At 37.5% G+C, this 24,170-nt stretch overlaps 4 protein-coding genes and 1 pseudogene across 8 annotated transcripts; 2 read left to right on the plus strand and 3 right to left on the minus strand.

Moving 5' to 3' along the window:
• Window positions 1–1,403: 1,403 nt before the first annotated feature.
• LOC119984118 lies at window positions 1,404–7,403 on the minus strand (annotated as a pseudogene).
• LOC119984119 lies at window positions 6,629–10,388 on the plus strand. Of its 3 annotated transcripts, none has more exons than XM_038827918.1 (6): window positions 6,629–6,768; window positions 8,716–9,261; window positions 9,394–9,477; window positions 9,571–9,642; window positions 9,746–9,817; window positions 10,046–10,388. In XM_038827918.1, the coding sequence occupies exons 2-6, from the start codon at window positions 8,806–8,808 to the stop codon at window positions 10,199–10,201; spliced, it is 840 nt and encodes a 279-aa protein (XP_038683846.1). In that variant the 5' UTR covers window positions 6,629–6,768; window positions 8,716–8,805; the 3' UTR covers window positions 10,202–10,388. The 3 variants fall into 3 exon arrangements, with proteins under 3 accessions (XP_038683846.1, XP_038683845.1, XP_038683847.1); XM_038827917.1 differs by lacking the exon at window positions 6,629–6,768 and adding an exon at window positions 7,431–7,563; XM_038827919.1 differs by lacking the exon at window positions 6,629–6,768 and adding an exon at window positions 7,431–7,563 and having other exon boundaries at window positions 8,716–9,072.
• Window positions 10,389–10,502: 114 nt separating this feature from the next.
• On the minus strand, window positions 10,503–14,434 carry LOC119984121 (RAN GTPase-activating protein 1-like). Its single transcript, XM_038827921.1, has 2 exons — window positions 14,125–14,434; window positions 10,503–12,396 (listed from the first exon to the last, which is right to left on the minus strand). The coding sequence occupies exon 2, from the start codon at window positions 11,545–11,547 to the stop codon at window positions 10,765–10,767; it is 783 nt and encodes a 260-aa protein (XP_038683849.1). The 5' UTR covers window positions 11,548–12,396; window positions 14,125–14,434; the 3' UTR covers window positions 10,503–10,764.
• LOC119984289 (RAN GTPase-activating protein 1-like) lies at window positions 11,608–14,486 on the minus strand. The gene is made up of 3 exons (XM_038828153.1): window positions 14,388–14,486; window positions 14,125–14,190; window positions 11,608–12,396 (listed from the first exon to the last, which is right to left on the minus strand). Exons 1-3 carry the CDS (start codon window positions 14,484–14,486, stop codon window positions 11,608–11,610), a joined length of 954 nt encoding a protein of 317 aa, XP_038684081.1.
• Window positions 14,487–15,986: 1,500 nt separating this feature from the next.
• On the plus strand, window positions 15,987–18,769 carry LOC119983314 (cyclin-U3-1-like). Of its 3 annotated transcripts, none has more exons than XM_038826979.1 (4): window positions 15,987–16,117; window positions 16,187–16,422; window positions 17,570–17,982; window positions 18,135–18,769. In XM_038826979.1, exons 3-4 carry the CDS (start codon window positions 17,582–17,584, stop codon window positions 18,391–18,393), a joined length of 660 nt encoding a protein of 219 aa, XP_038682907.1. In that variant the 5' UTR covers window positions 15,987–16,117; window positions 16,187–16,422; window positions 17,570–17,581; the 3' UTR covers window positions 18,394–18,769. The 3 variants fall into 3 exon arrangements, with proteins under 3 accessions (XP_038682907.1, XP_038682909.1, XP_038682908.1); XM_038826981.1 differs by having other exon boundaries at window positions 16,011–16,117; window positions 16,354–16,422; XM_038826980.1 differs by lacking the exon at window positions 15,987–16,117 and having other exon boundaries at window positions 16,124–16,422.
• The last annotated feature ends 5,401 nt before the right edge of the window (window positions 18,770–24,170 follow it).

Raw genomic sequence — 24,170 nt, forward strand, 5'->3', positions numbered from 1 at the left:
ACCCAAGAAAAGGAAAAGCATGTGCTGCTGAGCTAGGGCTGACAAGAATATGCCCCTTTGTACACTTTCAATCTAACAAATCCCCAACCATCAAATTTGCTTTGGCAGTCCAACTTTTTGATTGTATGCTTTTGATTTATACCATCCAACCAAGCAAAAAAGTATTTCTTTTATATATTAAGAGAAAAGGCCTTTTTTGTATCACAAATTCCTTGGCCCTCTTTCTTAAATTAATCTTAGCCCTTTTGTGTTTTGATAGGTTTAATCTTAGGCATTTGTGTTTCGAATAACCATTTGCGATAACTTAATTTGTTATCTTTACGGATTTATGGCGTACGACGTTAGAGGTTGGGAGTTCAAACTAATAAACTGTGATATTTCCTTGTGAAATTATGGTTTCATGGGTTTGTATCGCTTTCGAGACCCTACTCGTATGGACTTTGACCTAATCTTACCTGTCGTCCACGTGGTGTGGATTGTTCTAACAGTCGGAAATTTATGCCCATTAAATTGTTCGAAGGAGATGCTCTACTGGGTGATTCTTCATTTTTTTTTAAAAAAAAAATAATACTAGTGACTCTGAATTTTTTTGAAAAGAAAATCATTATTTATTTTTCTTTAAAATATATATACCCATTAAAGTCGTAAATTGATTTCAGGTACATTTTGTGTAGTTATTATATTTTAGGGTTCTTTACATATCTATGTCAACAAAACCCACCCCCTCACTCATTGGCTTTTTGACCATTTCTAGTACAACATCTTTTGTTTTATTGATTATTCTCGTTGTCGGTTAGTTTTTTTTTTAATGAAGACGAAAAGGCTAACAGTACATACCTGTCGCCAGTCTATAGGTCGCTATATTTTCTGTTGCAAAGATTCATATTAAAGCCCATGCACTACAAACTTTATGGACCTTTGTAGCAAAACTAGCAATTAGGGCTGAGGTTTTACTTTCCAAATGGCTCCCTAATTTTCTAATTACACAAATCATAAGTGAGATTAGCCTATGAGATTAATACCATAATAAGATGTAACTTTTCTGTTATAGTTTTCTACCTTATATTGAATCTGACTACCGATTGAGATTAAAGATGATAAAAAAAAATCACTATTTTTTTGGGCAAGACACAATCGGGTCTTTGATTTTCAACAACCGTCTTAGATGGTAAAGGGGTGGGTTATGAATCCCATTAGGCAACCGACCTACTATGGAGCCGGTTGCCAAAAACGTAACTTTTCAAAATTATTTTTTAAAGATTTTTTTTATCATCTTTAATCTCAGTTGTTAATTAGATTCATCATTCACTATTTACGAAGATCCGTATAAGAGTATCTAACCTAGAACCCATTCACTATTTACGAAGGTCCGTATAAGAGTATCTAACCTAGAACCCATAATACCATAAGTGGGATTACCATATCTTTCACATATATTATATATAAAACATAAGGTAATAGGGTGAGAGATTTTACAAATGGCAAAGCTAATTTGCCTTTGTTCCTTCCTCTTGGGTCAGTAGTTGGTAAAGCCAACATTCTTGTCCTACCAAAATATCTTCCAAAATGCTCAACTCTATTCACAGTTGCAGATTCAGCTTTCTAGACCACAAGCTAATCCTCCACTTGCTCCCCCTTGATCAACAGTAACAAAAACAGTTGCCGGTACTGCAACATCCGACTCTATCAGAACGCGGTTTTGAGATACATTAAGCAACGCGTGGTTAGGGAATAAACCTCTGCCATTTGTGCTAAATGTGTACTGGACATGGTTAATAAGGTTGGGGAATAATAGGACAGGACTAAAATCAACTGTCCATGAGCTACCATTTGCTTGTAGTGAACCCCTAGCAACAGTTGATTTCATGTTCATCCCCCTCACATTATTCCCATCAATCACAACTTGACCAATTTGCTTGAGTGGCCCTCTCGATTCATCCAATTGAACAATCTCAATCCCCTTACTGTAACCACAAAACATGTTATCAACAATATTGACACCATTCGCAACCCCGTTTATCGATTTCAAGAGAATGAATGCATCCCCAAGGAAAAAGCTGCTAGAGATATGAAGCTGAACCGGGTGTTCCGCGACAATACCAGTGTAGTCCATGTAACAATTCACAATCCGGGTCTGTGTCAAACCAGGCAGCTTCAGATAAATACCAGTACCACCTAACGCAGTAGCCTTATTATAGCAATGTACACCAGAAAGTGTGTTAACCTGCCCTGAAATCATCACCCCTATAGCAGCAGAAAATATCACCACATCCGTGACAACATTGTCGTTTCCCATTAAGTTAATTGCGGTACCAGAGAAGTTTCTTTCGCCTTTATCACCACCAGCGGTGATTTGTTGGCCTAGGAAGGAGTTTCTGATGTAGGCTTCATGACCTCCTTGGACTAAAATTCCATTGGAAGTGAAATGGGCAATGTAACAGTTGTCTATGCTAGTCCTAAGCGATTTTATGACCCTAATGCCTCCACCTCTGTGGTTGCAGTCCAACATGAGGTCTTTGAGGGTTACGAACTCGTAGTTATATGGAGACGAGGAGGAAAGTTGTGCATCAGTATTACTGCTACCTTTACTTTCTTCATTTTGGCTACCTGATGAAGCAGACAAATTAATCAGATACCCATCTGTCGGAAAATCATCTGATGCTCGTATTGTCCCTCCATGTATCTGTTCATAAGGATCAAAAGCAAAAATCAAAAGAAGCTAACATGAAATATTCAGGAAAAAGATTGTTAAAGCTACATGTGTCCTGCTTTTTATAGCATTTGAAGACCGGCTTTGCTGCTTTTAAGATAGCTAATTTTTTTTATAACAGAGAAAGTAGTTTCAAAAGAAATCCGAAAGGATGCTGATGAATTCTTTTTGACAAACAAATAAAGTAGAAAACCACTCCTATTGTGTGAATGTCTTTTCGATCAATTGTTGGCATGCATATCAAAGATTTACGATGCATGAGGAGAACAGGTGTTAGGATCTCAAAGTGGCAAGTGGTAACAACCTGTTCTGTTCTTAATGAACAATATTTGATAGCCAAGCTCCTATTGACAAAATTTAACGGGGTCTAGCCAGTCAGACAGAGCCACAGTGTGCAACCCAGTGTCGCCAAATGGATCAGTCAGAGACTACCGCATGGCACAGTGATCAATGGTAAATGCAAAAAATAGAGAAATGCTATATCAAATGCCACCAAATCTCTGCTTTTAAAAAAAAATGTCTAAAGCTGAGCAATTCAATTGTTATCATAGATACCATAAAATTCCCAGTTCCGGTCGCTGGCATTTGGAGGGGCCGTCTAATCATGTAATTGCCACCTTCAAGATTGATCTGTGCACCTTCAAGATTACTGATGCCTTCCATCAAGAACCCATCTTTTGGACCACTAAACTGCCTTCATAAGTGCTTCAGTGCTGTCTGTTTCCCCTGTAGGATCTGCTCCATATGATGTCACACGAAATACATGTGGACTAATCGCACTCTGCATCATCGTCATCGTCATCACAACAATAATATGACTTTACAACCATCAAAAACATGTATATACTAAAATAGTTTAAGAAAACCCAAATTGTGAAACTCGAACCAAGAATAACCAAGATTACCTGAGGTGTTGGGGCTAGGTTTGGGGAACGAGAGGTTGAGGGAACCGAATCATGTCGCACAGATGAGGCTTTAAAAGCTTGCATTTTTCGTATTTGTTCTCTATAATGACCATCCAGAAGAAGACCCTCTTGAGAATCTTCTTCGTAAACACGGATAAATATCAAACTTGCGAATCCTAAAATCATAAGAAATACAAGAGGATTTCTGTCCATGGTTACTTTTTATGAGTTTTGCTCCTCCTCTGCCTCGACCTCTTCAATATATATTGTTATATACATATATATGTTAGATTGTAGTAGTTGACAAAATATATGTGTGTGTGTGTGTGTGTGTGTGAGTTCACCCCACATGGGCGAACTCAAAGTCAAAGGATCATGTGAACTGTACTATACTCTATACACCATTAAGCCTGGTAAATAGCATGTACCAAATTGTACAAAATTTCCCCTTAGTGATCAGTGAAACTCAATCTGCATTTATAAGGGTAGGCAAATTTTTGATAATATATTGATTGTCAATGAAATTGCACACTGAATAAGAGAAGAAAGAAGGGGGGTATTTGCTAAAGCTGGACCAGGAAAAAGCCTTTGATTCTATCGACTGAAACTACCTTGATACAGTGATAATAAAGATGGAATTTGATGGTAAATGGAGGAGACTGAGGAGTTTATATGGGAATGCATCACCACTGCAAACATGTAAGTTTTGGTGAATGGATCACCTACAAAGGAATTCTCCATGCATAAAGGCATAAGACAAGGGGACTCATTCACAAGGTTATTCCATTGGTCAAACATAGCACATATATCATCTAGGCGACACCATGCTAAACTCCACCACTTGTTGTGAAGCATATATTGAGAAGGAAATGATGTGGCTGATGCTCTAGCACAGGAAGGTTTCAAAAAATTCTTGGACTATATTTTATGGCTCTAGGGAAGATTGGCAAGTGTGATCTTGCGATGAAAATAGAGATGAAGAGTAGTTCAATAATCCTCATCCAGAGTATTAGTAGAAGGCTGTGACGAGAGGGGTGTTGGCTGACCAATCATTGTATATGGAGGGCCATGCCCGCTTCTCCAAACACTATGTTTGTGTGTGTGTTTCTTCTTTTAAGTATTTATTATCTTAAAAACAATTTGGTTTTTACTTTGCATATGTAGTATCTTTGTCAAAGGTCATCTACACCAATGCACCTTAATACTGATTGACTTTTCTTCTTTATATATTCTCTGATGCTTATAAAAAAAAACTTAAGAGAGCAAGGAAAGAGAGGTTGATTCATTGAGTACCCCCTGTACCAAATCATGTGTCTAGACAACAAGCAATGTCTGGATAATGACAACATCTAAATATATAATAACTGTTATAAATAAATGTTAAGGTAAATTTGAAAAACATAACTCACCGACGCCTCTTCCAAATCCCCAGAATCGCCTAAAGCAATTGTAGCAGCAAAAGTAGCAGAATAATGCTTTGCTGCTTTAGATGGACAAGAATCCACAGCTACTGAATCAGCATGGAGGGAATGTGCTCTTAGGGAGGTGGATGCGTCTTCCATTTAAATTGGATTGTTCTTTCACTGATCCCCTTTAGAACATTGATCTACCAAAAGTGTTCAAGTTGGGATATTAAAATTAAATATAGAATAAGCAGGAAATTGTTCTTATAAAATAAATGAACACAATAATTTTAGGGACCAACCGAAGTTTCTTCGAGGTTAACTTCATCGTTCTTGAAAATCATTTTGTGAATTTTTCCAATATTTTGGTCTTTGAGATATTTAACTCGTGGTGTTGGCCCCTCTCCAGGTGGGACAAATTCACTCCCAAGACACAAAGCTTCAATGTTAAAAAACTGGTGCAAATATTATAGAACAATAAAGTGTGGGTTAGTGTGCTGACTAAAGGTTTACCAAAGCATTATAGCAAAACATAAAGAACCAGCTTGTAAATAGTTAATGTGTATTGCATGAATCCTCTGCACAATGAATTTATACTAGAAATGAAATTGAGCTAAATGTCTAAAATTCAGTGTTCTTTTAGGATTACTGATTATGTACTACAGTACTAATTACATGTAAAAACTAAAATAATAAATGAAATCTAAGAGACAAATGAACACTTCTAGGTGTTTAGGGATGTCGGATTCATATACTTTCTTACTTTTTTGATGCATTGTATAAGTAGTTTAAAAGCCTAATTTACAAAGCCTAGATCTAAAAAACTTGGTGCAAATATTATAAACAATACACACTAGTGTATTGACCAAATTTAACCAAAGCATTAAGACAAAAATAAAGAATCGGATTGTAGTACAAACAATTACCATTAAAAAAAAGCCACCAAGATATTTCTTGGAACCATATTGCAACTTGGTCGCAGACTCCACAATGCCATCAAGCACGTACTGCGCCCAATTAAACCGATTCATCAAACTCAAGTGTGGTAGCAAATCGAGCATATATTTCGTCATGTTAGGAGAAGTTGACAGGTGCAGAAAAATCAAGACTGCCTATGAAATGCCATATATGGGCATCACCAGGATCCAATTTTGGTGACATCCCTGGCTTTGATGTCAATGTCCACGCCATGGACTCGTAGTACTCATCCATGCGAATCAAAATGCCTTGCCAATTCTGTCACCAACTTTCTGCTCATAAGATACCTGTTCATCCATAGAAGTGGTTCTAATCCAATCTTTATGAAGTCGTGACACACTTCCATAGTCTGTCCGGCGAACATCTTAATTGTGGATATGGCTGGAAAAAACACATGACAAACGTAAGAACTTATATCATATGGAATACTATAAATAATTAAATGATGGGTAGTCAATGTTGATAATACCTTGTCGGGTGACCTTTTTGATTTCTTATTGTATTGATCAAATATAGCTGCAGCAGCTTCTTGAGATGGCATCTTCTCCTGTATCTTCTCTTGTAATGGCTGAGTATTCCATTTTTCCTCTGTCAATTTAATCGGCATAACAATTTCTTCAAATCAGAACATCCTATTGATTTTTTTATTATCCTGGATCGAAATGATGGGGAATTGAAAGTGTTCGAATGCATACCACGGATTGATGGACACCTCCATTAGTTTCCCTCATTTCTGGCAAGGTCTTCACAGTTCACGCTATTAACAAAACAGGTAACAATTGTCTATTACAAGATATCCAACGCTTCATAGATTCTATAGAAATACAAATGTGATCGTGTTCTTACTAGAAGCGAATAAATGAGTTCTCTGGTCGAGCATCCTCTCCATTAGACTTCTTCTCAGATTCAGCAGTAGTATGAATCTGCAACCACATCACAAACCCATATGACTTACTAAAATGGGGTTTGGTCCATTTTAGCACAGTGATGAACTGATGGTAAACCTCTGCAATATGACCCTCAAAATCCAAACTTTCCATAACCCAATTCAAGAAATCAAATCAAAAGAGTCGAGTGAAATGAGAAAATCATGGTAGAAGATAGAGAAAAAATGTTACCGTGGTAGCCCTTACGATGGAGATCGGACAACCTCTGAGAGGCATGAGACATTCAGCATCTCATCTTACCATTCTCGGATACTGGATGCTACAGCCGTTTACAGTGGCATGAGAGATGAGAGGGATGATGAAAACGTAGAAGGTGTGGGTCATTGAGGTTTTCTGGTTAAACCCATTAAACTTTTCGAACCGTTAAATTAATCTAGACGGTCTGATAATTTATAACTGATCCAATGACTTCTGCTGCCGTTTGAAGGCTCGCCTTACGCGTTACGAGTCGCGCGTTTCCGTATAAACTTTGTCTTTTAACTTTATCAAGTCCCATTCCCTTCTAGTTTTGAAGCGTAAGAAAACGACCGACTCTTGAGTGATTTTCTTGGTTGGCCAAAGCGACCATGGGAAGGAAATCAAAGGCTGCAATGACAGCGGAAAAGGTTTCGACACAGAAGGTCTTTGTATACCCCTCATCTGTAAAGATAATTTTGAATCTCGTTTTGTTGTGTTATTAGTAGTTTAACAGGTGTTTTCATTCTTATTCCATGTTCTCTTCGAGAATGCATTTCAGGATTAGGGTTTTAGAGTAAAGTTCGAAACTTTTTTTTTGTTGTTATGTTGTTCGTGATTTATTTTTTTAGTGCTTTTGCTTCCTTCTCTACTTGGGAACGTATTGTGTTCAAGTTTTATGCACTGTGATATTGTTAGATAGCAAGTCTCACATCGGAAGTATGAGATTCTGATGTGGGATTTATATGGGCATTGGGTTCTCTAACCTAGTATTTGAGGTGTGGTTATCCCGAGATGTATATCAATTGGTATCAGACACTACACTACGTCTCTCAATTCGTGTGGTGTTGGTGGTGGCATCAGCATAGCAATGTTCGTCTGGGACTACTAGTTAGTGTCAAGCCACAAAGGTGGTGACGCTGGTTCGCCGGGACGAACTAGTGCAAAGCCATCCCAAATGGGCGCCAAGGCTGCAGAGCGTGGTGAAATGTTACGATTACAAGTCCCACATCAGAAGATGAGATTCTGGTGTGGGGTTTATATGACCATTAGGTTCTCCAACCTCACAAGCTAGCTTTTGGGGTGTGGTTCTCCCAAGGTTCATATCAAATATCGTGAGTATATGAGACACTAAGTAGTTCTTTTGAGCAATAAATCATCTAAGTAGGGAGTCCTTCTATTTGAGGCCATGGTATATTGAAAAAGGGAAACTCATTGGCAGTTTGGGCCTTTGGGGTAGAAGATGAATGTCTTAAATTTCAAGTTGATGATTTCGGATTTCTTGGTTGCACAATGATTCTGGTAATGTCTCCAAAACACTTTTTCTAAGCTGCTTAATTGCCATTGACAAATGAAAAGACCTAGTTCTTAAAAGATTGAAATCTTTTTCAGTAGCTGTGTTTTTTGTTGAGTCAACTGCACTTTTTTGTCAGTGTCATTTATGGCTGTTCGCTCCATTCAAAAAATTTATGGTTGTTTGCTCGGCCATAAATACATATATATGGTGTGTTTTTTCAATATGTGGGTGTGGGTATATTTATGCATATATAGTCATGGACTGGAAGCATAAATCCTCCTCTGCCTGGTATGGATTGCAGCCTGAAAGCACTAATACAGGCTTGGAGTCGGTGGAAGCCCAGCCTGAAGCCACAAATCCTTCATTGGAAAAGGCTGAAGTGCAAGTAGAAATGCAACCAACGCCTGCCAAGGTAATCTCAAAGAAGACACCAGGGAAGCATATTCTTCCTGCTACTGTTAGGCGGTCTCGACGTCTTAAAAGTGTACACTTACCTTGTCAAAATGAGGACAGTGAGCGAGTTATTAAAGAAATCACTATTAGTGAAAGTGAGAGCGAAGATGAACAACATATGCATCAGGAAGCCCAGCCTGAAGTCACAAATCATTCATTGGACAAGACTGAATTGCAAGCAGAAATACAACCAACGCCAGCCAAGGTAATCTCAAAGAAGATGCCAGGGAAGCATATTGTTCCTGATACTATTAGGCGGTCTCGAAGTCTTAAAAGTATACCTTTACCTTGTCAAAATGAGGACATTGAGCGAGTGATTGAAGAAATCACTGTTAGTGAAAGTGAGAGCGAAGATGAACAACATATGCATCAGGAAAAGGAGTTGAAGTTTAAGGTTTATAACTTTATTACGTTTGACATGATTGATTTATGTGAAAACCCCCACAACCACTCCAGCCCCCATTTGCCAAATCCTCTCCCCTTCTCCTTGAATTAAGTTAAAGCTATTTCTCTTGAATTGTTGCAGACAACTAAGAGAACCTTTCTTTATCAAACCTCCTCATATGCAGCAGGAAAATACAAAAGCTTGTACATTGACTCCCGAAAGAAGGTTACGATTCTAGTTGGCATTTTGAATCTTTTCCTTTTCATGTCATCAAAAGTAAAGTTATTTTTATTTGTTTTCTTCAATTCCCATATGCAGATAGAAGCCTTGGCAGAGGAAAACCGTCAACTTGCTCTGAAGTTGGAAAATGCTCTTGACAAACTTGAAGGAGTAGGTTTCTGTTACACTCCTTATTGTGGATATGCTGCTATCTTGTGGTTCATAGTTTTGTTTATCTTTGTTTCATTGGTTTTTCTCCAATTCTCATTTGCAGCGCGAAGCTACAGCGAAGGAAAATCGTGAGCTTGTTTTGAAACTGGAAAATGCTCTCGGAAAAATTGAAGCGGTAAATTTATTTTTGATGCCTTATTCTGGATCGTTGGATATGCTATCTCGTTGTTCCCATGTTCTAAGATGGTAGTAATATCTTTTGTGAAGTTTGTATTCATTACAATGCGTGAGATGTATACCATAGATGAATTTTTTTCTGCAGATGTTAGACTATAGTCTTTTGTTTTTTGAATTACTGCTATATTCATGCTCATTGCTATTGTTTTCCTTATTTCCTTTGTAGTATGAGAAAGTGCTGCAGATGTCAAAAGAAGTGCTCCTCATTGCCAGAGCAACTGAGAGAGTGGCCAACGTTTGCTCTGAACCTATGAATGGTGCTCTTGCTGGAATCCGTTCAGCCAAGAGAACAAGACATAATCAAGAAAGTGGAAAGAACTGAACTGGTGCATACCAATGTACTGATGTTTAAAATATGTGATTAGTTAATTTTACTGAATGTTAAGCTTTCTTTGTAATGTTCTCTTATCTTGATTCACTTCAGTTGATCCAGCCAAATATTTCATCTGGTTAAAGAAATGGAAGTGAAAGTGGAGCCTGATAAGGCGGTCCATTGGTCGGTGGCCTCAGCGTTGTGAACCCAGTCACGCTTTGAGTTAAATTTAACTGCGACTAGTGTTATGCTTCACCTCAAATGCCTGAACTAAGCTTTGCGTTAAATCACAGTTAACCTTCAAATATTGAAGCCTTAGGCAACTGCACAAGAAAATGTAAATATCTAGAAAAGAAGATTGCAGATTTGCAGTCTCAGGTACATAGCGAAAGCTAGTAAAGGGAAAGAAAAGAAAACAAGTTTTACTGAGCTACAACTGTAACCTTGAATTTCTAAATTTCTAGATGGAAACTAGAGAAACTCCCAGAACTAAGACTAATGTGAGTGTAGTCAATGGACGAGCAATACACGGATAGCATTTTGAACAAGAAAAGAATACAGGCAATTGATCATTAATCTTCTTGCTTGATATCGAGGTCCTTTAGTTTTGATTCCAATTCATCGTCATTAAAGGCACCCTCCTCTTCAGCCTCATCATCAAGATCTTCTCCATCGGGGTCATTCTCATCCAAGGATCCTAGCATACTAGAGCAATTCTTAAACATATCCTTCACCTCATCCATTCCTTCATCGGATATATAATTTCCATTGATATTTAGCAACTTAAATCCAGGTTTGTGAACAACAGACTGTGCCAAATACCTCGCTCCAGCCCTTCTGAGTGAATTTGTGCTCAAATCAACCTCAGTTAATTGGCCATGGCCCTCTTCTAATGCCTTGCCAATCAGAATCGCACCTTCATCCTTCAGTTCATTCTCAGACAAGTTTAATATTGTGAGGAATTGTTTTACTGCAATACAAGCGGCTAAAGATGAAGCAGCTTTGGCTGTAATATCGTTGCCAGCCATGTCCATAACTTCTAGTGAAGGTGCAGACTCCTTAAGAGCATTGGCAAGTGCCTCAGCACCCTCATCTTCCAAGTTCAGATAACTGAGGTAAACCTCAGTAAGATCTGCAAATGCATATAGAGATTTGCTCAGAGAAACACCAGCTTCCACACCAAACATATTGTCACGCAAATCAAGCCTTTTCAAGTGTTTACAAATCCTGAGAGCCTCGGCAAGAGCAATGCCACCATCTGCACCTACCCTTGTAGAAGAACAACGGAAATCCTCCAATGCAGAAGAATGCTTGACCATTTCAGAAATAGCAACCGCACCTTCATCTCCTGTCATGTTGTTGTGAAACTGAAGGATCTTAAGCTTCTCAGTGGAAGGAATCAGCTCACAAACCGCTCACGCAGCTTCCTCTGAAATACCATCGTTCATCAGATACAGCTCCTCCAAATTATTCTGAGACTTTAGGAGCTCTGCAAATGCCCGAACACCCTTTTCCCCCAAAGCATTGTTTGAAAGGTTCAGATACCTCAAGTTACAACCTTCCAGGACCAAGGAAAATATGTTCATGACTTCAAGAGCTTCTGCCTCTGGCCTTCCAGCTACAATATCTGATAAGTCTACTTCTGTCAAATGATACTTGATAGAAGACAAAATGGGCTCTACCACACGAGCTGCATCTAATCCAAAGCTCCTGTTGCTGAAACATATCTTAGTAAATGAGTTCCCCGGCTCTCCTAGAGGTTTTAAGAGCTCCTTAGCCTCCTCAGCATCAATAAATGCCCGGGGACCTCCAGATATATCGAAGACAGTTCCATAAGCGGCAGTAACTTTCTGAGCAACCACCTCCTCTCCATCCTTTGCTCTAGGGCCTCTTTTAAGAACTTCCAGCATAAGCCTACTGGATTCTTTGGCATAAATTTGCACTGCAGAACTTCCATCACCATCTGGCTCTTTCACAAAGTTTTGGTTCGCAGTAGCATAGGCTACCTCTTCAATTTTCTTGGCATCTTCCTCAGCCTCTTCCTTGCTGAGCAGGCCGTATTTTCTGGAGATAAAAGATGGGGTGGTAAGATTCTTTGTCATCCTCTCGACAAGTGACAACCTGGTACCCTGACTTGGGGGCCACAATTTTACTGACAAGCGATGTTGGAAAATTTGCGTTGTAGAATCCATGTCAAAACTTAACTGTAAAGTGTCATAAGTCATAACCAAATTAAATTTTGACCAGAAATAAACAAGCAAATGCAAATTGAAATTGCAACTTATGTACCTTAAATAGCAGTATAGCACAGCATAGACCTCAACATTATCTCAAATACTAGTATTTACTATTTCAGAATATAGCAATAAAGATTGCTCTTAACAATTCTTATGTTATAATCTTAAAAACTGAAATAACTCAGGCGAAACCCAAATCTCAGCAAAATTAGCAAACTATGAACATAAGATCAAGAAACCCCATTTATCGCTCCCAAATATAAAATCACAAAATCCATATATCAACTAAGACACGAGTAAAACAATGATGCATTGACAGGTCTATGCTCCAGAAACTATGTAGCAAAGAAATGAATCCCAAAAGACTTCAAAAAGTGGAGAGGGAATTGCAAACAGCTTAAAATCATACATAATTGCACAGATTAAATACAATGTGGAAGATATTACCTGGTAACCTTAAGTTTTCACTTTGAACATTTCCAAGCTAAAACTCAAGTGTCTCAAACAGTAGTAATTATTGATAGTATGATGCCATTAAACAAAAAACTAGTTCAATAGCAACAGTAAAGGACCTTGCCAATCAATGGAAACTATATATGACTCGAGAAAACAGCAAGTACAGTACTCACTTGTATCTAAACAAACTAAAAAGACCCAAGCAGTCAATATATAATGTCTAAAAGAAAGAATTTACAACTACCACCTACAATAGCTAGTACATCGGAAAATTATTTTGATTGTCTTTTACAAGCAAGATGAGAAGCAATAATAAATTATAGGGCAAACATTGCCAGACCACATGAGGTACCTTCATAAGATAAGACCAAGTACTAAACTGGAGTTAATAACGGTAATGCCTGTGGTGATGGATAAGAAAAAGAAAATGAAGAAGCATGACACTATAATCATATCTTTCTCTCTTTGTTTGACTCCAAATTTCCTTAAACTTCAGCCAAATAGAAAAGTTATAAAGGCATATCTACAGTCTCATATCAGTAGTCATGAAGTGTAGAACTGCAAGTCAGGAGCTTCAGAACACCATTGATAGGTAGATCACACATAAAGCACCAGACAAATCGAAACAACCCTGTCAGATAACTAAAATTAAAGAAATGAATGACCTTAAAACTAATGATTTGCAGTTTATGTTTCAAAACTGAAACTATAAACTAAAGAGACAGTCATATCTTGTAGATGATTATGACTTGTAGTCCTCATATCCCTCCCACAAAACAACAAATGTCAATATTCCCTACAATATGTATTCTCACAGTCCATGAAGAAAACATCTAGACATCCGATGATCATTAATTCTCTGAAGAGTAAAAGGGGTATCAATCTTGATGACATAGAAAACCCAATAAATTAAGCTTAAGAAATTGCCATCTCGAGTTTCAAGTTTCCTTTACTTTGAGTAACTCATCCACCAAACAAAAATAAGAAAAAAATTCTAAAAAGCACAAAAAAAAAAACGAATGATAAAGAAAACTGTAACTATAGCGGCAAAAACTTGCAAGCGTGAATAACTCTACACTACCCATAACTTGAAATTCAAGATCCACCAAAATGGTTTCAAAGAAAAACCATTTCCTCTCTTGCTTCCGAGATGTTAAAGAAACAATCTTTTAACATACAACCCAAAAAATAAAACCCCAGACTAAACAAAACAATTAATGCATAGAGTAAAGATAGTACCTGATTGAGCGGAGAAGCAATCAAAACTCCAGATTTTGCTGAGAACCCAAACGGTAAATGTAAACCCTAGTTGTGGCCGCAGAGTAAAGAGGGGTTGGTAATTGGGATGATTTAACTTCCTTTTATGGAAATCGAGAACTTGGGTATTTAAAATTTTAACGTAAGGGTGGCAGTTCCATGTAATTTATCAAACGGAGATAGGATCAAATATAGTTCGTGCGGAAATTGGAGGGAAATCAAATCATTCCCTAAAAATTAAAAACCAAGATTGGTGGTGGCGATGCGTGGGTTTCCGCTTTCAGACCGTCGTCTGCGATTACGAAGATGCCCTCTATCTTCTCTCGTAATAACAATGCGGTCATGTTGAATGAGGCCCTCGGCCCTCGGCCCAAACCTGCTTTGCCAGGATAGGTTTGGGTAGAGGTGGCAAAAATATTAATTACGGGTCAAACAACAACACCTATTTATGAAATATTTATATGTTCGGACCTTAATCAGAATCGAATTTCGAATGCACTTAATTGATCAAACCCGGATTGATTTAAATCTAGACAAGTAAACCATATAATATACTAATCTGGGTTGGGGTCTAGAAAAATAAATCGAACAATATTTCTGTATTTGGATTCGGACTCGATTTTAAACAGGATAAAATTTTTTGTTTAGACTCGGATTTCGGACATATAACTTATGTTCAAAATTGATTTGATCTAGGTCGGATAAATTCGGTCATTCGGACCGATCAAAATTTTGCACCAATATAAGGTGCTTTCCTATAACTAATAAGCTGCTACGGGCCATGGATTTTGCTATTTCGGCCCAAACCGGGGGCCCTAACCAAACCAGTTGTTATTATTTTATTTATTTATAGAAGATTGGAGAGTCGGTGACCTCTAATGATGATCCCAGTCAGAGCCGACAATTGTCCAGTTGTATATTGATCATCATACACAGCACATGCCAACAATTCTTATCTCATTCTTGGTTACATGCCTTCTTTTTTAGGCCATGGATTAATGCAAATTTTGTTAATTGAAAGATTTTGACATGTTTCAACTCAGTGCTTCAAAGTTTAAACGTTCCAATTTAGTGATTCAACGTTTGAAATCGTTCCAACATAGTTGCCTCAATGGATTCTCACAATCAACTCGCTCGAAATAAATTAAAAAAACAAGTGTATTTTTTAAAGTAAACAAATTTTAAAGCTATAACTACACATCTAAACAGTTCATTTTGCTGCATATTGTTGTATTAGATACTACAAAATTTATCTGTTTCATTTTCTCCTAATTTTCATCCGCGTATAAAAAAATGATAAAATTTATGTTTCGTAGGACTAGGTGAACAATACTCACCATGGTTTCGCATCGCTCGATGATGAGTGTGTGATTTATATGGGGTGGGGTTCCACGTTACTTCAAATTAATCGATCGATCCCATGACCTCTTTCACTTAACTTTAAAGTGATGTGCTTATCTTGTTGTATGTTTTCCTCTCCCCTACTTCCCATATAAATGATTGTTATTGGTCACCATTAATGATTAAACTAGAGACCAACCTTTCTAAACCATGCTCATTAAACTCCAACCCATACGGTAAGCCACTAGTGAAATGACCCGATGACTGTGGCGTATGTTGCGGCTTGGTTTAGTGAAAAATGCTGCATAAATCCCAATAAATACATCAATATATACAACCGTGTATGTATGTATGTATAGAATCAACAAGATCTTCATAATTTTGGCTCTTCTTTTGCAAAAAACTTGACAAGATTTTGGCTTAGAATTACTTTGAATTCTATTTTTATGATAGATTTCATAATTAGTACAGATAATTACAAAATACCGAGAATGGTCCATATCAATAAAGTTGTTAAAAAAGGGAAGAAAAAAAGAAAGCACTGGTGGGTGGAAGCTGGCGGGTTCCATATTTTCTCTCCATAGAAGCCAAGTATTGAAGCTTTTCCTGTCCATTTACCAGCACTACCGAGGAGGTGAGCAACGACGCGATCTTCTGTAAAAGTAAATTTTATTTTTTATATATTTATGTCTATCAATTACAGAAGGAAAGATGCCTGCTTTATAAGCAAACAACTTCCATGTGAAGACTGATAAAATAAAGCACTCTGTCTCTGCTGAGATGTGTTCATGTCTAGAGACAGGGCAGGGAGAAGAGAGAATGGTGGACTCTGCAATTTAAAGGATTTCTCCTTTTTCTCTCTGTTTTCAGTGTATCTTCTTCGTGCCTGACGCTTCTGTAGTCACTGTGGACCGGGGGGGCAAAATATCTTCTGAATCTGTGAGTTCTTTACCTGTATTATGGGGATTTTGGTTTTTCTTTGCCTGTTTTATTTTGTATGTGCATTCTTCCCTCGTTTGATGATCTGGGTTTAAGTTTCTGTGATGGGTTTTGATGGGTAATGTTCCACAAGATTGTTTTCTGGCTGGATTTGATATGGTGGTCAGAGTTTTGTGTTAGAACTTGAAACCCTTTTGTAATTATGTTGGTCTTGGTGTTCAATTCTTGAGTTTTGATGCTGTTTTGAAGTTCCATTTTGTTCGGTTAACAATTTTGTCTTTCTCTATATCTATGCTTTTAACCATGTACTCTGTGGAACAAAATTGGTTGAGTGGCTGTGAGATCTGGTCTTGATAAATAGAAAAAGCTCATGCCATGAATCAAGGTGGGCATTTCCTGGTTGGAAGTTTATTTTGGTTGGAAGTTTATTTATCTCTTCACTAGTAAAGTATATGCTGGTTGTTCTGTCCCCGTAATACTGAAGAATCGGAATGGTTAGCAAATAGGGACAAATTGGATTCAAAATAGAGTTTTTCTCTTCTTTTTGATTGCCAAGTCCGCAATGTGATACAATTTCTGCCATGAGGAGGCATTTAGTAAACGCCTTATTATTGGATTTGAACCAAAAGAGAGGCGAAAAGGCCTAAGTAATGATAAAACATACATTTGGTGCTTGAAAAGCAATTCCTGTGTGGTCAATTTGGCTTTACAGCTCCCTCTAATGCCGCTACAAGGACCTTTAATTTACTGTAGTCATCTTTATGTCCTCCTTTACTGCTTCTTAGGAGTTTGAATCTGGAAAACAATTCCAGTATCCAGTACTTAGGGCAAGAAATTAACTCGTTATATGTGTATTATTGATCAGAAAATTTTTCTTTCTGTAAGTTTTCTTCTATTAAGTAGTTTAAATTTCAAGATCAAGGAACTGGCAGTAACATTTGTTTAAGTGATGGAATTTTTTATGAGTCAATTTAGTCGTTTGAAATTTGGTAGGGTTTCAAGTTACGTTTTTGGTCAATTGGTTGTGAGAGAAGGAAAACAATCCTTAGTACTTTTCTTATTCATCTCACCTTCTCCTGGAAGTATGAGCATTTCAATATTATGCAACATGCCAAGAACAATGAGCTAACATATTATTGTGTTGCAGCACAATCTGGATATGGGAACTAAAGAACTAGCTACTGAGAGCTTGGATGCTGATATTTACCTCACTTTGGGGCTTAAAGGATCGAGCAAAGCTGTACCCGGGACCCCTCGTATTTTATCTCTTCTTTCTTCACTTCTCGAGAGATCTGTTCATAAAAATGAGATGCAACTTGAAACAACATCAGTTAAGGATGTCATTACCATATTTCATGGTCTAAGTGCGCCTCCTGTAAGCATCCGGCAGTACGTTGATCGTATCTTCAAGTATTCTGGCTGCAGTCCCTCCTGCTTTGTCGTGGCACACATTTATGTCGATAGATTCCTTCAGCAAACTGATGTTCGGCTGAATTCCCTTAATGTTCACCGGCTTCTTATAACGAGTATTATGGTGGCAGCAAAGTTTACTGATGATGCGTGAGTACCATTTCTCAAATATGGTGGAGCCTGACATATCATGCATGTGTTGTTGAGCAATTATTTGATTGGAGGAGTTTCGGGGGTTCAGTTTGTACTATTTTGTCCTGCTTTAGATATCTGATTCTCATATTTTGAAATGTGTTTTACAGATTCTTCAACAATGCATACTATGCGAAAGTTGGAGGAGTAAGCACACGAGAGTTGAACAGATTGGAGGTTAAGTTTTTATTTAGTCTGGATTTCAGACTTCAAATAAGTGTCGATACGTTCAGAAGATACTGTTATCAGATGGAAAAAGAAGCTGCCGAATGGCTTCAGATTGAGCGGCCAATGCAGGCATGTAGAATCAAAAAGAACTGGTCGAAGAAAGATGATTCTACCACATGTGCTTCCACAATTGCTAGGTGAAGATACATGGTTTCCTCAATGTATCGTTGCGATTCCACATTTTGTTAAAGACATTCCGGCTCAACCATGCAAATGTTCTCACTCCTGTTGACGTGTTTGAGCCACTACTCAATAGAGCTCGCCCTATGATCGGTTCTTCCTTCGCTTGTTTCCCCTTTTAGGACCTGTTTCTTGCTCCGGTTTTACGCTTTCTGCTGTTTGGGTATTTACTGGATGCAAAAGCATGAAAATACACTAATGCTGGCATGGTTCCACTTGCTATTAAGATGGTTGGTTGAGCCATTTCCCTGGTGATTTGGGTTTATTTTTGTAGGTCCCTGATACAATTTTGTGTTCATTCAAGTTTGATTGGGGTTGCAATTGCATCATTTATCCATGGGATTCTTTTCAACTAAGGCATGCTTGGCCAATACAAATGATTGTTTCAATAGAAGTGAAGAAATGGTCTTTTAAGAACTTTGTGATGAATTGCAACAATCCTTCTATAAATATGTCTAATCTAAGTCACGAGTTCCAATAAGTTAGAATTATTTTCCTAGGGTTTTCTTTATTTTTTGGGCCTGTCAACTTCCGATGAGGGGTTAGGAGTCATATTTCTCTCGTATGGGTTTCAACTCAATCTTACCTCTTCTCAGCGTAGTGTGGGATTAGGGCTATTATGACGGCTTAAGATTTACGTTCACTCAGCTGGGAAAGGTCTACTATCTTCGGGTGACGATGTTCCTTTACAAAACAGGGCAGTTCAACAAAGGGCCTCTGTGGACTGCAGGAGATTTAAAAGACTTACAAAAAGCCCAATAGACAAAGCCCATCAGAATCCTATCTTAATAGAGAATTATATACCGTATCTGTTCTTCTGTAGTACCTACCAAGGAAATTGTCGGCGATGTTATCATGAGCAGGGCCTAATTGGAGCTTCCTTTTGACTTTTCTTGATGACGTGGCAGCCATTTTCACTGCTCAAGGTGTCTGTTACCGATGAGTACAGTATGCTAATGGATTCTCTTTCTTTTTTTAATCTGTCCCACACATGTTTAAATGACAAACTAGTCAATCTAACCTACTATCGCCAGGTTTTTGCCTTGAAGTAATCAAAAAGTATCTCGCCATTGAAGACAAGTTACCGAACCTCACGAGGTTGTTCCACTCCCATGCACTTATTATATATTGCACACAACAGCTAGCAAAGTTGACGAGCAACACATGCTTCTTGGTGAACACTATTACTAGCTACTAGAACTGTAGTAGTCAAATACAATCTCAAGATATTTGCTGGCATGAGCAGTTTTGAGTCCGATCTTGTAGGAAGCTCATGCAACCAAACTGTTGAAATTCGGAGACCAAACCCATTGGAGATATTATCAACTCTGGGTCATAGGCCTGCGCGAATTCGTTTTTATAGATCGTTGTCATTGGTTCTTAGATCGTTTTCAATAGGAGAGGACTTGGTTTGCTTATAAACTATTCGGTTTGACTATGCCAGACCGATGTGGGATTTTGATGCTCTCCCACATTTAGGTTATGCCAAACCCAATAAATGAACATGTAGATACCCCATCCAACTGGACCGAGACTTTATTCCGATACCATGTTCAAATTTTCAATCCAAACACATGAAAATATTATCCACTTTAGCCGATGGGCTCACACAAATTTATTATTCTTGAACCGTCATCATTGATTTTAAGCCTGAAAAACACGTTTTCAATATGAGAACAATTGAGTTTTGCTTATAAACAATTCAACTGTGTTATGTCAAATGGATGTAAGATTTTTAGTCTTTCAAAAACCAAATCTCAAAAGTGAGGAGTTGGAGCGACAAGCGGTCACATATATTGCATATATAGGTTAAGAAATTCAATATACCATTTGTATTGGTCACTAGGGAGTAGCTTACTATACTAGTAGTCCAAGTAGAAAATTTAACGTGTATTGCAACCCATAAATCTATGCGGCATCTAGATTGCCGACCTAGGTTTTGACTGGACATGCACATGCATATGGGGGGTTTGTGACTCTACAGTTCTCCAAAGTCAAACGACACTACTACGGTTAGCTAGTCACTTTAATGGCGACATCTTCGCTAGACAAGGAGGAGTGATGCACACACGTAGTGAAATTAAGTGAAGGGAGGGAGATTGTTGACTCGTTCAACGAAAAGATTGCACCACCAACATCATTTAATTGTGCACACGAGGACCATCTAGCCATGGACCCGCCGCACCCGCATGTGAGCCAAGTGTCACCCAGTCCCCTGCTGGGCTGTGACCCAGTCATCGTATATAAAGATCCCAAACATGGTTATTCACCAGCAGATCCTCCACGATCTTTTACTTCACCAAACTCAAGGTACAATAATTTGTTAAATAGTAACTAATAACGATGCTATTGTGTAGTCTAAAATATGTATGAGTCTAGTGAAAGTAAACTGTAAAAGTAGGGTTTTACCTTTACAATATTCCGCATCGGTTTGGGATATCCAAACCATCTGATTTATAATAAAACACAAGTCCTTACCAAACTAAGAATCATTTTCCTAAGCCTAAGTGTCATTAAGTGAGATGGTCCAGAAATAACAAAGTTATGCAGGCTCAACATATTCACGAGAATCGATAAACTAAAATCAGACAATATCTTTGGTGTGAGTAGGATTGTGATTTTCAACATTTAGACTTTGGAATTGTACATTCTAAGAATTGCAGATTCTCCATATTATTTTTCTTATGATCGAACTCTGGAATTCTCCCAAGTCTTCAATTCTCATCTAATGATGGAGAAAATATAAAAAACATAGTATGATATGAGACATCGCTCAAATCGTTATATGAGAATTGTATATGAATTCATTGAATTGAATCACTGAGCTCCCATATCCTATTTTTGGATGAGGGAACTTTGAAATTCTTCGGAGTCTACAATTTTCATTCAACGGTGGAGTATAAGAATGGTGGAAAAAACAAATTAAAAGTGTGGTGTAATGTGATGCATCTCTCAAATCATTAGATATTAGATGAGAATTGTACACTCTCATAATCGCATCGGCATAACCTCCAATTTTTTTTTTTTTGGTGAGGATAGAGGGAGGAATATTTAGCATATAGATGTATTGGAAAGAAAACAAGTACATGCATGGTGTTCAGAGGTTTTAGTTGTTTTAGCTTTAAGTACTATTTGGGGGTTATGAAAGCTTGATGTTTTGGGGAATCTCGTGACACAACTCAAACTGACAGTACTGCAAATCTCCCTCACACTCACACACTAGCTTTTTAGAAAAATGGCAGTGTTTTCTAAAGATAGATATCAATAAAATCATCGCTATTGATTTCTTCTCAGCATCCTATGGATTTTCTTTTGGTTGGTTCCCTCACTCAGTCAAAGATTCCCATCACACAAAGAGCAAATTGTCTATGTACGAATGTCTATATCCATAACTTTCTTCTCTATTACGTAAATTCCTTTAATATTAATTTTTTTTCTCCAAAATTTTATATATACCAATGTTGTTAAATAAATAACAAACTCAGCAAATCATGTTGAAATTCTCAATCCAAGCACATCAACAATATTGTTCTCGTTTTGAGTTTATTGGATCACTTTTGGATACGTCGAGTCCATAGGACTTTGTTTTCCTAAGTCATCTCACTTAATAGTACTTGAGTCCATAAAAGACCTTGTTAAAAATTAGAGATTTGACCCTCTTATACAATAATATTCTTCTCGTTTTGGGTTTATTGGATCACTTTAGATATATCAAGTCCGCGCGACTCTATTTCCCTGATCCATCCCACTTAATGGTACTTGAGTTCATAAAAGGCTTTGTTAAAAATTGGAGATTTGGCCATCTCACACAATAATATTATCGGCTCTGAGGTCTCGGTTCATTGTGAATACATCATATTACCTTCACGACTTCGTCCTTATTTTGATACCTTGTTGATGTGAAGAGTTGTGTTTTACTTATAAATCATTCGGTTAGATTATGCAACACCGATCTGGAATTTAAGTCTTGACAAATCATGCATGGCATTGCATCACCGACATGATTGCATGAAGACCATGTGACGAGGAGGATTTAATTAATATGTAATCCAACTTTTCATAAAATAAAAAACTTAGGAAGAGAGGCTGAAAAATTAAATATTGGAGGGAGAGAGAGAGAGAGGCAAATTTGTCGTTATTGAGTCTGTCGGAGGAAGAAGACAAAACGTGAGAAAAAAACACAAAGGAGGCAAAAATCTTACGAAAATCTTTATAAACAAAAGAGTGTATAATACAGAGAATATGTAAATACAAATTTTGTACGAACAGATACAGAGGGATATGAAAGAGATAGCCCACCACACGTGTAATATGTGGTGAGATTTGGAGGCATGGAGAGATGGACGGTGAGGATGGCTGTTTCCTGTTGGCTGTTGCCAACCTGGCATGGTCAGAGCTAGACGATTCGGATCTTCTTGTCTGATTTTTCCGTTTTGTCTTCTTACACATTTGAGAAATCATTAACGTGTTGACTATTGGGTCAACAGTGTTCATACTCTTGACTCTCTCTTGTTTTACTAAGCGTCCATGCATGTAAGAAACTATCACGAAAGTTCCTTTTGCTTAGCTGTGAATACATGCATTCGTCCAAGGACAAACAACAACTTAAGACTCCTGTCATGGATATATATATATATAGATTGCTGATTTTGATTGTTAAGATTTGTATCTAAATCGGTTAGGTGTAAGTCATCTATATGGTTTTTAAATAAAGATTCAATTCATCATAACCAGGAGGAGCCTTTAATTTCGAAGGACAAAGCCAAGCAGGCTTAGGACTCAGAGCATGCACAATACCTCAAATAAATTTGGTCAGATCTCTCTCACCTCCTTCTTCTATCGATCTCACCTACTTGCTTCTTCTTATATCTCAAATTCTTTAAATTAACATGTATCGGAGCGAATACTTGATCTTAAAAATACATATCACATATGCCCAAGTCCACACACATTTGTTACAACTTCTATCTCACGTCGATTAGTTATAAGTTATTGATGTAGTCTATACGTAAAAATATAATCCCTCTCAACTAAGGTTTTTTTAAGGACAAAATCGTGCAGACATTTTTGAGTTGTTTGAGTAGAATTTATGCAATACTTTCACGAGTATATTTACATTCAAGTTTTTTTGGTTTTTTGCTGATCAAAACAGCTGTCACACACATTAGTGTATCAAACTTTAAATAAGCATAAATTGTAGGCATATTTTGATCTATTAACACCACGTATATGTATAGGTTGACATTAATGTGGTGTGACATAATTAAAGCAGATATTATTGTGTAATATATAATAAATATCTCAACAAGAAGATATATAGTGAAGGGTTTAGAAGGTTAGATGTGGTGGAGCCCTTGAGCTTAAATGAGATCGAGCAGGACATGAAGGACAAGGGGTCGTACTTGCTGGTGATAGTAGTTGGTATTCAAGAGAAGAAGGTAACTGATCAGAACCTATACATACATATAAAGAATGGTGGCACCGGTAATAGCCTTGTGTGTGACCCATACTTAGTTTAGTTACACCTAACATATATAAACAAAATTCATTTATGATACATATCCGTACCCCGTAGAATGGTTGGTTCATCAAGACAATATATATATATATATACACACACCTAGCAATTGACACAACTTTGATTGAGTGTTCTACTTCAAGATAACAATTACCCTGTGTAGGTAGTCACCTCAATCAATTTATTCTTTGCTACAAACGAATGGAGATAATATTCTAGA

Source organism: Tripterygium wilfordii, chromosome 18 (genome assembly GCF_013401445.1).
Source record: "Tripterygium wilfordii isolate XIE 37 chromosome 18, ASM1340144v1, whole genome shotgun sequence".
Classification (NCBI taxonomy): domain Eukaryota; kingdom Viridiplantae; phylum Streptophyta; class Magnoliopsida; order Celastrales; family Celastraceae; genus Tripterygium; species Tripterygium wilfordii.